The sequence below is a fragment of the Clinocottus analis genome, unplaced genomic scaffold (assembly GCF_023055335.1).
Source record: "Clinocottus analis isolate CAN_PGR_092001 unplaced genomic scaffold, fCliAna1.0.p SCAF_11, whole genome shotgun sequence".
Taxonomy (NCBI): domain Eukaryota; kingdom Metazoa; phylum Chordata; class Actinopteri; order Perciformes; family Cottidae; genus Clinocottus; species Clinocottus analis.
Genome location: NW_027175832.1, coordinates 3,136,383 through 3,150,039, shown reverse-complemented (window position 1 = coordinate 3,150,039; position 13,657 = coordinate 3,136,383). Strand labels below are relative to the sequence as shown.

The following is a 13,657-nucleotide window of genomic DNA, read 5'->3' as shown; positions in this document are numbered from 1 at the left end:
GCGTCCAACTCAAACCTACACTTGGCTTGGATTTGTCGACCTCAGCGAGCTCAACTTCAAGTAAAAACTTTGATTTGTTACCAAAGTTCTTCCACCCTCTCAAGATTTCCATAACTTTCTCCTCATTAGCACTCCCTTGCTTTTGGCTTCAGCTGGTTAATTTATTGCTTCCTTGTATGGGACGCCAGAGGAAAGGGTGCAAAAATTAATACAAGTTTTTATATTATTCCGCGTATAAAACCATGCATTCCTCCTCAGTCCAAAGCTGTATTCTCTGTAATTCCCCTGTGCTTTTTTTTTTATGACAGATGGGCTAAGTACCACTCTGAGCATGTAGGCTGTGAACTCTGAATTACCTCTGGTTGAGCCAATTGGCTATTCATTGTGTACAACAGTACACTGGGCTTCATTCAAAATCATTAGTTTGAATTCGTTCCTCTGTATTTTTTTTTTCCATGAACATTTCTAAAAATACAGGGAACGTCGTCGCTTCAGCACAAACATCCTCAGTTTTCTTATCACATGAGAGTTCTCCGTGCCAAGAATATAACAAGAGCCGAGAGTGAAGGGGATCTATTGGAGCACAGGCTTAACTTTCCCCAGCAGCAGCAGCAGGTGAGGTGAACAACAGGATCCTCGTGGTTTGATGGACGGTGAAACAAACCAGTTGGGCTGCAGGCGTTTGTGTCTGTGATATGGAGAGACAGCGGCGGAAGAAGCAAGTGAAACCCTGAGATGGGATTCAGGGGGAGTTGGGTGACGGGGCGAGGGGGGCTGCAGGAAGGACACTTTGGCTTTGCACCCAAAAAAAGTGCATTGTAAATTAGAAATGGTGGAGCCCAAATTGAACAAAAACTCATCATCGTTTCCCTGAAGGAACCGAGGCCCCTGGACGTTGTGTGAATAGAGCTATTGTTAGTGTGGCCCATTTACTACACGCAGGGGTTGTAACAATCGGTGCTGAGAGGCAGCACCACAGCCCGGCGGTTGGGAAGTTGACCACGGTACAGGTTTCATTAAAATGTCCGTCCTGTAACATTTAGCTGAATGTTTGAGGGGAAATTGACCACCTGCAATTTAGCATGAATGAATCAATGTACTATAATGTACTATTGCTTCTTCTACTATTTTTCACTTCATTATTCACTTTATGTTGGACAGAAGAGGAACGTACTTTCAATCTTTTGTATTTTTGCACATATGTAAAAATTGCCTCTAAAGCTGACTTTGACTTTTAACTATAATATTTACATACAGCTGGTAAAGTTATCAGCTTTCTACCCAGACATTAATAGTGCTTTAAACATCATTTTAGTCTTTTGAAATATTTGAGTTTTTATTGTTTGTTCCTGGTCAGAGCATTTTGACTGACGAGGACACTGCGAGGAGTGTGAGATGTGTGTGTGACATTGACTGATTCAGACTGTATTTTAGTTCCACTTATAGTCAGACATTTGCATTTGAATATGTTGATATTGATGTTAATTCTCTTCTCTGCACATGGACTCGGCCTCAAGTCTTTTACGTGCAAAATGCATTCACGTAAACCTCTCCTCTGAAACACATTGCCAAAAGATTAGGTTTCTTTGGCAGAAATCTTACTGTTAACTGTTTTTTCCCCTTAATCCTTTACTCAGATTAAGGAAACCAGATTTCTCATTTGCATTTAAGAAATCAGGTTACTGCAGAAAGGCGTCAGCAACACGTCTTACTTTAGCGCATGTAAATGTCCCAATGTTACTCAGTAGCTGGCAAAATGCAGATTCTGTCTTCCTCAGTGGTCAAAAGGTGCGAATGGCTCAGCTTTCCTTCTTTCTAAAAGGACATCGTTAGAAGAAGATTGTGTGTTGGCCGACGTCATATTAGTGAATATTTGGACTACATTATAACGGCCCGTGTCCCATCGATGCGGCACTCGGCTACTCACGAGTGTTTTCTGGAGAGTTTGTTTATGTGCATGAAAAAATGACATTGCTCTGTATTAAAGCAGTTTATTTTTGTTTTCTTCTGGTTGTTCAGCCACAAAACAGGCCATGATTTATATATACAACAGTAGTGTTTACACATTGAAAAAGTGTTTGTTAGAATGGATTTTGGCTGGTAACCTGACACTCATCCAGCGTTGTGGAGCGCACATGGTGTCAGTGATAGATTCAAGTAGACATTTTGACTCAGATTGCGAGTAAAAAGTCTGCTTCGACAAAAAGCGTTTCTCAACTTGCAGCCGAAATAATTCGACAAAACCCAGAGAGATTTTTTTGTTCCCCCCTCTTTCCCTTTCCCTGGCCTCACTTTAACTGCCTGCTGAAGTGAACCATGGCTTGGCATGTTTGCAAACTCCGCCCTTCGTTCTCTCTCTTACTTGCTCTCTCTCTCTCTCTTTCTTTCTTTCTCCCCCTTCCCTCTGGTACTCCCTCCTTTTTTTTGCAGCCTCCCTCCCTGATTCACATACATGTCTGATACTGTCTCAGGGCAGCTATAAACCATGTTAGCGGGCCCAGTTCTCAGAAAGGAGAGGCATCCGTTCTCTCTCCGCTCCCTTTTCCTTACCAGGAAAACACTTTCAAAGAACCAATGGAGGGGAGAGAGGGGTTAAGAGAGGGAGAGACAGTAGAGAAAGTGAATGAGAGAGATATGGAGAGGCTGAACAGGGAGGGAGACGAGGGCTACAGTGTAAGCCAAGGCCACCCTATCCCACTGCAAACATAGGAACCAGCTGTATTTGGTTTCTCTCTCCTGCCTGTTGGATTATTCTCCTGGAGTTTTAGTAAATTTAGCATGTTACTCATTTTATTTTCTGGAGCATTTCTTAAGTGCCAAGCAGTAAATGAGAACTCATTTAGGTGTGAAGTTTTCTTACTAAAAGATTAACGGCTTGAGGGAAAAGTTATGAGAGAAATGTACAATTGGTACCGGAGTAAAATAGAAATGTTTAAACAGAATGATGGCATGAAAGTATTCAGACTTGAGTATTTTTGATAAGATGATACGTATGTGCCGTGATGATAACCATGCAAGATAAACTATGAACCATATTTTATTTGGCATGGTCTTTGGCACCTCGTCATATATATTTATGTATAGGCAGAGTATGTCCAAAGGGAAAAGTGTTTATAGATTCTCAAAATAGCTTCAGTAAAAGATGAAAGCGACGAGTGAGCATCTCCTCGAGGGAATTGTTGCTGTTGCACTTGTTTGAACATACGAAAAGTGACTAAGGACCAGCAGGCGGGGGGGGGGGGCTTGTGAAAGAGAAGTTCAACTCCTTCTTACTTCATAATATCTGCACAGCTGGCCAATAGCTGTGTGAAGTGGGTGTGAATGTTATGTGGAGGGTTTTGGAAAGTTACAAAAAAATTAGTGGGCGCAGCTGCCCAAACTTCAACATGGGGGATGGGGGACTTCAGAAAGTGTCAAGCGCTTTGTTTGAAGCGGCCCCCATTACTTTTAGACTGTTGAGTCATGTAACACTCCATTGGACACAATGCTGTGTCGCCTCACACACACACAAAAAGCACGCTAAATCCGATGGAAATACACATTATCAAACACTCAATACACAAAACAAGAAACTTACTCACACGTGGGCCCGGCAATCCCCTCAGGCCGCTGGCAGCAGACGATGGAGTGCAAGAAAATGTAGTTTCCCTTCAACCCCACAATGTCAGCTCGAACGTGACGAAAACGCAAACTTTTTCCTCTACAAAAACACGAGCGTGGCGTCACTTGAGAGTGTGTAAAACTCTATTTCAGTGAGTCCCACCACAAACATAAATGATGTTGAGTCACATTGCATGAAACGCGTTCTCAATCAGCCTGATATTGCAAGTTTTATGGCACATTTCTGCATTAATGTTCTCCCCAGTGATGCCTGTAAAACCAGCGTTGTGTGGAGAGACAGAGAGAAAGAGAGTCGGACATGGTTGCATGGACTCACTCGTCCACATGTAGCTTGGGAGCGTGCTGAGGCAGAGGAATGGACAGGGTGCCCGGTCATAATGCATCGCTTATCTACATAGCTGGGATGTAGTGAAGACATGTACTGAAACCTGACCAGCAGCGTACACACTGTTGCACACGATCCGTGAGCCAGACACCAACTGGCCTTGTCACCACTGAGCATCAGAAACGCATGCTCGGAGTAACCGACGTGGCTTGGAAATGTTTTGCCAAATTTGATTCTCATTTGTTTGATGGAGGTGTTTTTACTTCAGTTTAGCCTCAACTTGGCGCATTTGGAGGACATGGAAACTATGGGAAGTTAGTTTGAATTATCTGGTGAATTAATGCAGATGAAAAATTGACAAAAGTTTCAGTGCAAATTTTAGATTATATCGTTCATTTTTAAACCTCAACCGGAAGTGTTTGTTAGCAAACAATTGTTTTTGGTGAACTGAGCTTGTGCTTCAGCTTATAGAAGCCAACATTGGTTTCCCCACATGTTTTATACTGTTAAAGAAAAGAAGAAATGTAAATAAAAACATATATATTCTATTAGTTGTTAGTCATTCATCACCTTTGCAAATAGTTGACAACCTTGAACTTTATACAGGATGAAGCATAACTTAATTCATGCTAGCCGACTGTACACGGCCACCACAAAACCAGTGAATAACCGTTTTCATGATCACTTTGGTACAATAAATATACAATTCATTTTTTCTGAGGTTTTTCCCTAGCTGTCTGGGCGTAAATTTCTAATCCAAAGTTTTCGCCACATAAACGACGATCATTAGTTGTAGTATTTCATTTTCATAATAAAAAAAAGGTGTTGGATGTCAAATTAGAATATTCAAGCGGTTTGATTTCAAGCAGTTGAATCCTGTGAATGAATTCCTGCTGTAAATCTGCATTTGTAGAAGCTTCAGTCTCTATCACAGACCCCCGAGAGGCCGAATGCAGCAGAGCCAGCTTCGCATTACATAAGCAGACTGATGCAGAAGATACAGAGCAAATATGTCCTTCACAGAGCTTTGCTTCATCCAGTCTGCGTTTGCATGTCTGCTGCTCGTCTTGCATTGAACTGCAGGCACGCGCCATGAACTGCAACCTTTATCCGACCGCTTCCAGCTTCGTGTGCAGACGGCACACTTCACACATGACTTTATAGGTTTTTACTTTTCCAACACAGATGATGTCGAGGTTTGACTTCTTCAAATCATATCTGTCAAAATTCTGCAGACACAGTCATGAGATCTCACAGCGAATGCATGCATGAACTAGACTTAAAAGGTTCAAACACACCAGGACGTACTTGATGAAGTAGTGTGTCATGCTTTTGTTCTCTTTCTCTCTTTCTCTCTACCTCCCTCTTCTTCTCTTATCTGTGTCTCCCGTTGGCATCGTCTCAGGGCTTGTCAAGTCGTAAGCCTGCCTGTCAGTGTGCAGTCTGCCAAGGAAGTGGTTATAATTGACTAACAAGTTGCTGTTACCTCTCTCTCTGCTTTTCACTCTTTTTCTTTTCCTCCTTAACTTTCCAAAACCTCGAGCCGACTGCTGGGCTTCAGCTGCTTTTTGCACCAAAGTCAAAGTTGTTGTTTTTTCTTCTCTACAAGCGGAGAGACAAATAAAGTGTTTGTGTTTGTTTGCATCGAGTGACAAACTTCTTTTCTTTTCGGGAAAATGTTTTCTTACCCAAACTGTTGGGGGGAATTCATGTTGTGGTTTTAAAGCTTATATTTGAACTCATTTCTCTTCCTTATTTGATTTCCATGTTTTAGTATCTGGATCCTGCATTAACTTGTGAGAGGCCCATGAAGATTGGCTTGTGCTCTCTTGTACTAAATAATTCATACACTCTGCTTTGCATACGGCGACATCTGTTATGACAATCCAGTCTTACTTTGACAGTGTTTATTTATTGACAATACTATTTCAATGACTTGATTGCATTTAATGAAGCAATATGAAGACGTAATTGGTACAAAGTGTTTGTGATATTTTCCTATTCTTGTGCATCACAGCACAAGATGGGTAGATATTCATATGCCTTAAATTCCCCTTTTGTGTATGTTTAATTTTCTATAGGCTGCATAAATTAGGAGTCTGGCCTACCGGGAGCGAAGGCACTGTGACATTGTTCGACTGGAGAGCTGCAAAACTCCCAAAAATATATAAAACCATGCTCAACTTTTACGACACAATGCAATATTAAAAGTCATCCATAATGTGCAAGCTCACGTTCACGGCAGATTTGTTTGCGTGTCTATTATTTCGCTTAAAACTTATTTCTGCACAGTTGCAGATACAGATTGGGCTACACTACTATTATCAGTAGTGTCTGGATTATGTCCAACTCGTGTTACTTAAGCATTTCTAATAACTTCAGAGCATTTATTGAAACATATTGTTGTTTCTATCCAACACATATTCTGCTTTAGTCCATATTTATTGGTGCTTAGCTTTTCAAAAGCAACTTTTTCACTGCATCCCTCTCTCACTTACTCCTCCGTTGTTTAAATGCGGAAAGGAGAATAAACTGTGGAGAGCATCCTGTTTGTTTTAACCAGGAGCGCAAACCTACCCCAAGTATTTTTATACCTACAAATAATTTAATAAAAGTCGTACATTGGTTTTGTTATACACTACACTGTGTAAAAACTGTACTGCACACCAAAGAGAGACACTATGTGATGAGAGCACAGAGGGGGCCCTGCCATCCAAAATGGCCAACAGGGATAAAGAAGAGGCAGAGGTCGGTCTGTGTGCTTGCTAGAGAGCTCGAGACCCCGCCAGGCAAAGTTTCCTTGTTCAACCAGCAAAAAACGAAGACATGGAGCGAGACGGGGGAGAAAAGAAAAGAAGAGATTAGAACTTTCTGTAAAAGAGACCGACAGGGAGAAAAAGAAAGATAAGGAACGAGAGAGAGAGAGAGAGAGAGAGAGAGAGAGAGAGAAAGAGGGAGAGAGGAATGTGCTGACGCTGTGTTTCTTGTCTGAACTCCCCAAATTAATAATCAGCAGCGGTTTAGCCGAGCCGTGCCAGGAACAGGAGCCTAATGCCAAGCCCCGGCCAGGCCAGGCCCTCCCTGCTCCCAGCGTTACTCCCCCCCTCACCCCCTCACCCCCCCTCCACCTCCAACACCCCCCCCAGCTCATAGCCCTGCTTTGGGGCCGAATAGGAGGCGCTGCCTGTCTGGGCCGGGCCTGGCACACTGCCACGGGGCTTTTGCTTGTTCAGGAGTTTTGATTAAATCCTTTATTGTGCTCCACTCACGCAAAGAGCTAAGGCGAAACACCGAGCAGGACGGAGGGGAGGAGAGAAAGCGAGAGGGGAGAGAAGAAAAGGGAAAAAAAGAGAGGGAGGGAAATAGGATCTCTCTTTTTTTTGTCCCCCCCCTCCCTTTGCTTTCTCCTTTTCTCTTTCTCTCGGACTGAAAAGATGTTTGATTTGGTCTATGGGGACTTGTGAAGTAGATAAAGTTTTTGCTCGCCATCAGCAGTGTGTTTTTTTTTTTCCTCCTCTCTTTTTATTTTTTTATTTTCACTCCTCCGTATAAAGCCTCTTTTCATTCTTTTGTTCATTAAGCTTCATGCATTGTTCTGTTTTTTCTTATCTTATATCTAATCAGCTCGACTTCCACAGTAAAATGCATCACAAGCTTCAAGTGCACGCAGTTGTGTTTTTATTTCAACGCTCTCAGAACAAATGCAACGCAGAGGACTAACTGCTGCTTTTGCCAAACAGGTGTGCTTCTTGCGAAATGGATATTAAAATCCACCTCCTCGCATTTTATTGTCTTCCTCCCCAGATTTCATACACGCTCCACAACATTATACACGCTCTACATCTCCAACTGCTCCTAGTTAACTGAGCCCTCGTCGGCGCTGCAGCAACCCCCCCCCGTGGTCTTTCCAAGGCTTTGTGCCAGAAGTGTAACAGTGATTTGTGTTGTTGTTTCAGCTGTTTCTGTGCTGGACCTGAGCGAGCAGTTCACACCGCCGGAGACGGCTCCTCCAGCCCTCGCCAGCCTGATCCAAGCCATAGAGGAGAGAGGTACATCCACGTCAAAGTATTCACCCGTCGCTCCGTATATACGTGCGACCGTCTCCCTCTCGCCATGTGCCGCTTGCTCTCGTGCCAGCGTTACACACAAGGACGCGTGGATACAGTCAGGCAGTCACACAGATTTAGAAGTGCACACTCGCAGTGCCGCCTCTGTCGCTGAGGAACTTTTTATGGATTTCCTACATTGAAGTTTAACGTGATTTAAGTCATAACAAGTTCTCTCAGTGTCCTGCACAGTGGGTTTGATACGCACGACTGTTATTAACAAATAGCGCTCAGTGGGACTCCATTCACAGTTATTAGTCTTTTATTATTTCCTCTCTGTTTGTCTCTCTCACACAACGAATAGATTTGTGTGACGGCAAATTGTTTTCATCACTGATTAATCCACAGAATATATTCTTAATTCATCGGTTCATCATTTAATGTTAAAAATGTTGTTTTTTTTTTTAAATGTAGAAGCCTAATAAAACGTCTTAATATTCTTGTCTGCATTTGAGCTTAAATGAATTGATTATCAAAATAGTTGCTAAATCATTTTCTGTGGATTGACCAATTGAGTTTTTTTAACGTACATGTTTAATTTTATACAGTTATGCAGAAACTGCTAATTGTATGTCACGAAGAGAAAACAATACTTATTTCTTAAGTTATACTTCCTAAATTCCCCAGATATTTCTTTCGTTGTCTCACCACCATTTGCATTTATTAAAATTGTTTGTCCGTGTGAGTAGCTTCTGCAAATGTGCATTGCATTGTGGGACACAATGAATCCTCAGCAGTGTTAAATTACCTCCCAGTGTTGGATGTACATGCACTGTGACTGCACGGTGTGCTTTTCACAACTACCTGAGAGACAGGCGAGTCTCAAGGAACTGCCCCCTAGATGCAGCTGTCTAGACCCAGTGTTCCTATGTTTTTCAAAAACTCAAAAAAAGCCAAAAGAGAAAACAATTCAATGTTTTCTTCAGGGATATTTTCACGGGATGTGTGAAATATTTATTAACGTTCAGATTTGTATGTTAGAATGCCTGTTTCCCCATCATTTAATTAGAAAGATAGTTTATTTTAGTTCAATTTCATGATCCAGGATCTCTTTTGGAGTTTAACAAGTCTTTTGCAACTGCTCAACTGCTATTTTTTGTCTTTCTCAGGTCTGGACTGCAAGATATTGTACAGGACGGATGTTTCCTCGGGTTCAGACAGCCCAGTGTATAGCCTGAGCTCTGGTGAGTGAGTCACAGATTTATACCTTTTAATCATTCTTTCATTTAGTTCAATACCCTTTATGTGTCTTCACATTGCAGTGGATATATATTGGCTCATAGTATCTCATATATAATCACCTGAAAATAGATTTCTTTAGAATACAAATTGTATTTCTACACATGGAGTGTGTCCTCTTTATGGCCCCCATGTCTCTATAGGGCCATTTGCAGTTTTGGATCAGTCACCACAGTTCTCCTACACACAATAATAAGTCATCCAAAGTCTCTCAATTGCATCCCCGTTTCCCTCATTTGCATCATTTCCTTTGAAGGAAACCATGCAAGCAGAGAGGAAACGAGGAAATGTGGGAGATGCCCAGTGTGTTTCACTTGGTTGCAATCTGCGACCTCACCACTAGATGCAGTCAGATCCTTCACGTTAGACCTTTGAGCTATTCAGTGCATACTGAAGTGAATTACACAACGTTTCACTGATATTTTGAAAGTAGCCCTCTACTGTTGGTTCAGTACATCTCACCTGCTTCATACAGTATACATTGGGAGTCTTCAGATTCAGGTTTTTTCCTTGTGTTTAATTAAGTTTGGTGGAACTTTTTTGTGTCCCTAAATGTCTTTGTATGTGTCTTTATTGGGCTCCAGAGAGTGAGATGTGTCAGAAAGATGTGGGGTACCTGTCCGAGTGTGTGCTGAGCTACCTGAGAAACCTCCCGTCACCCGTCATCCCTGCCTGTTTCTATGCTCCCCTTCAAACGGCTGTCACACTGCAGCAGCAGGTCCTCCAGCAGTCAGCAGGTAGGACTCATCTCACGAACGCTTAACTTGATACTCATATCGACTTAACGCCCATTTTTTTAATTAGGAACGGGTGCCATCTTCTACGTAGCTCCTTGTGGCCATGGCTTGTCACAGGTTATTAGCATTTGAGAGCCGGAGAAGTTCTAAAACAGTCATATTGTCCGCTGCCAAGTATTAAACTGATGATCTGTGTTGTTGCAAAATCAAAACCCAGAAGGCAAACAGTAAGTAAACATGGAGTTGGACATTAGAACAAAGACACACCAGTGAGAAAGTTAAACCTTCTGCTCCTTTTGCTAAATAGTCACACTGACTCTGTGTTCTTGATGAAGGATTATCCATCTTAAGGGAGATTCAAGTCTCTGCAAGATGAACTCAACCCAGTGGCGCCTGTAAAATATGCATTTACCACCTAAAAAAGGGTGATAAACAATCTACAGTTATGCAACGCACATCCAATTTTAAAACAAGCAAAGTCACCAAAATGGTCTTCTAAATATTGTTCTAAATCTCGTTTTTTTTACTGCTTTATATCTAGTATCATGGGAATGACGTTTTTAAGTTCATCTGTGATTGAAACAGGTGAAATAATCTCATTCTGTTTGTATATTTGTGCTTGTTTTGAGAAAATATTTTTGGATCAATTTGTATTTGTCTTCCCAAAAAGCGACGTGCTGCTTTGTATGTTGTTTTAAATAGTTAGAAAGACACAATTCATTGCCTCAACAACTGTAATTTTAGTCAAATGAATTGCACAAGGCCCAAACTGACCATTGTATGCAGCTGATTGAGGTCAGCTGCTCGTCAGCGTTGAGAGAATCGAGTAGTGTTGGGAGCAGATGAGCTCACTGAGGCACACTAAACACTCTTCAGCGTATTCTTCTCTGCACACAAAGGACTCCACGATTTATTTCCATATCCTATTTATTTTAGACCTTTTTAAAGAAACATGCATTGACCCTTTTGACATTTTAGCTACTTATTAAGGACGAATGAAGGTAAAAGTAGGGGGCATAGTGTCTCATAGCGGGCTGAACAGTATGTACAAATACCTAATTTAGCGTCATTATCTTTGGTAAACATCTTGACTTTGCTTTTCTCGCCATGTGATGAAATCGTTGCAGCAGTTTTTTATCTCCGTGGTTTATTTTAATACCTTTTTTTTTTTTTTTTTTTACAGATGGTGCAGTTGCTGGGAGCCATGACAGGGAGGTAAGCCTGGTTCTCGAGAGCTCCACTTCCGTCCCCCTCCATCACCGTCTCACACTGCAGTACCTCCTCACACACCTGGCCAAGGTCACTCAGGCGCAGGCCAGCAATGGCCTGGACACACACACGCTGGGGAAGATCTTTGGACCGCTGCTGATACGAACAGGACCCTCCACCGCTTGGTATGTTTTGGTTGATTGATGCAAAAAAAAAAGACGCAATAGATTGTATGAAGATGAGGAATTGAGCACCTTTTTGATCTGTCGGTTCTGGATTAGGTCACTGAAGTAAATCTAGAGTTTCATTTCATCAAATTGGGAGTTTCCGCTCTGTATTTCTAAACCCGCTGTTGATTTGATTTGCAGGTTGTCGGTGGATGAGGAGTTCCCTGCCCTCGTGGTGGAAAGGCTCCTGATAGAGAGAACGACAGAGCAAGACCTCGCTCCTCCAGGTGTGTTTTATTTATTAAGGCTGCATAGAACAAATGGCATAGTGCTGCCCAAAGACGTTTTTTATTGATATGCAGTTGATTGTGTTAGCTTTTTATTCAATACACATTTATTCTGACGTACTTGTGTGTTTAGTGACTGCTGTTCGGATCCGTTCCATGAGCATAAAATGCTTTTAACGCTGATCTTTGTGTGTTTGTGTGTGTGTATGTTACCAGTTCTTCCAGCAAAGCCAGTCAAGTCACAAATCGCACCGTCAGCCATGACCGACACGAGCAGCCTGCTGAACGAGGCTGAGTGGTACTGGGGAGAAATCTCAAGGTAAATCAGTTTTTATTCATTAGTATTGGATTAAAAAAAAGTCATAGATACCAGACATCGTGGAGAGGGGATACCTATTCGCTATACATGGTTACATGCAACAGCTTCCATGTTTTTATTTTGCCCGTTAAATTGCAGCTGATAACGTTGAGCGCTCAGGTAAACACTGCATGTCATGGCATTTGCAGAGAGGAGGTGAACGAGAAGCTGCGAGACACTCCAGATGGCACCTTCCTGGTCCGAGACGCCTCTAGCAAACTGGAGGGCGAGTACACGCTCACCCTGAGGTAAAGCAACGCCGCCGTCGAACCACTGAAGAGTCGCTTGAGAAATAAAGAAACGGGACAGATCTTTTTGCTGAAAGTTAAAATGTGCCGCCACATGTCCTGTTGTTGTCTTCTTGTTCTCACGTGGCTCCTGTCTCCCCCTGCAGGAAAGGGGGCAACAACAAGCTTATAAAGATTTATCACCGAGATGGGAGGTATGGCTTCTCCGAGCCTCTCACCTTCCTGTCGGTGGTGGAGCTCATCAATCACTATCGCCACGAGTCCCTGGCCCAATACAACGGCAAACTGGACACCAAGCTGCTGTTCCCCGTCTCCAAATATCAACAGGTTGGTGACTTTTCTTCATCAAGCTTAATTACAAGCAAACTCCCTCGGCAAGCTTCCTTTTGAAATCCTCGATCTTGTTGTTTTTTTTAATATATTACAATAAGCTGGGCCTGCTTGAAATGTGTTTCATTCATCTAAGTGGTGGTTTTGCTCTCTTCTGCTTGTGGCACGGCTCAGTTGGTGAAGGAGAACAGCATAGAAGAGGTGGGAGAGCAGCTGAAGGTCTATCATGAGCAGTACCAGGAGAAGAGCCGCGAGTACGACTCCCTGTACGAGGAGTACACACGCACCTCACAGGTACGACTTCAACGGTGTTATAGATAATACTCTTTGTATCCTGTTTGTATCTTCTGATACTGAACAAACATCTTGAAAACAGACTTATTAATTATTGTCTTGTGTCCAAAAGATGAGAACATAATTATTCTACAAAGGAAATCTGGTTAAATCCATTTATAGCAAATGCAACAGTGATAGAAAACATGAAGAAACATGCACATGTGGCAGTTTTTATCCAAATGTAAAGAAAGAAAAAGATTACATGAGTAGGAAATATTAGAAAATACATTATGAATATGTGCAGAACTAACAAATGAAAGATGGAATCGGTGTGATATTATTTTTACAATATAAAAAAAATCTAAATAACTCATTTTAATACCTCAAGTGTGAATTTAAATAGTAAAATGAAATAATGGTATATGTTATGACCCTGATGAATACTTAAGTGTTGAATTTAAAGCATTTGTATGTGTATATTGATGCCTTTACAAGATGTATCTGTTGCCTTAGAAGACTGGATATGTGCTATGAGCAGCTGCTAACAAAGTGAAATACATTAAATCATCAAATGAAGGTTCCTCTGTCCCCGTTTCCTGCAGGAGCTGCAGATGAAGCGCACGGCCATCGAGGCCTTCAATGAGACCATCAAGATCTTCGAGGAGCAGTGTGAGACTCAGGAGCGCTACAGCAGAGAGTCTCTGGAGCGATTCCAGCGCGAGGGCAACGAAAAGGAGATTCAAAAGTAAAATGC

At 42.1% G+C, this 13,657-nt stretch overlaps 1 protein-coding gene across 2 annotated transcripts in view; it reads left to right on the top strand.

Annotated features, from left to right (window-relative positions):
* Positions 1-13,657, top strand: part of pik3r2 (phosphoinositide-3-kinase, regulatory subunit 2 (beta)) — a 31,670-nt gene that overhangs the window by 8,999 nt on the left and 9,014 nt on the right. For both annotated transcript variants that reach the window (XM_068566633.1, XM_068566625.1), the window contains exons 3-12: positions 7,903-7,995; positions 9,162-9,236; positions 9,876-10,028; positions 11,212-11,422; positions 11,606-11,691; positions 11,908-12,010; positions 12,199-12,297; positions 12,444-12,624; positions 12,802-12,921; positions 13,506-13,648. In XM_068566633.1, the coding sequence (XP_068422734.1) occupies positions 7,903-7,995; positions 9,162-9,236; positions 9,876-10,028; positions 11,212-11,422; positions 11,606-11,691; positions 11,908-12,010; positions 12,199-12,297; positions 12,444-12,624; positions 12,802-12,921; positions 13,506-13,648 (1,264 nt within the window). The remainder of the gene's footprint in view (positions 1-7,902; positions 7,996-9,161; positions 9,237-9,875; positions 10,029-11,211; positions 11,423-11,605; positions 11,692-11,907; positions 12,011-12,198; positions 12,298-12,443; positions 12,625-12,801; positions 12,922-13,505; positions 13,649-13,657) is intronic.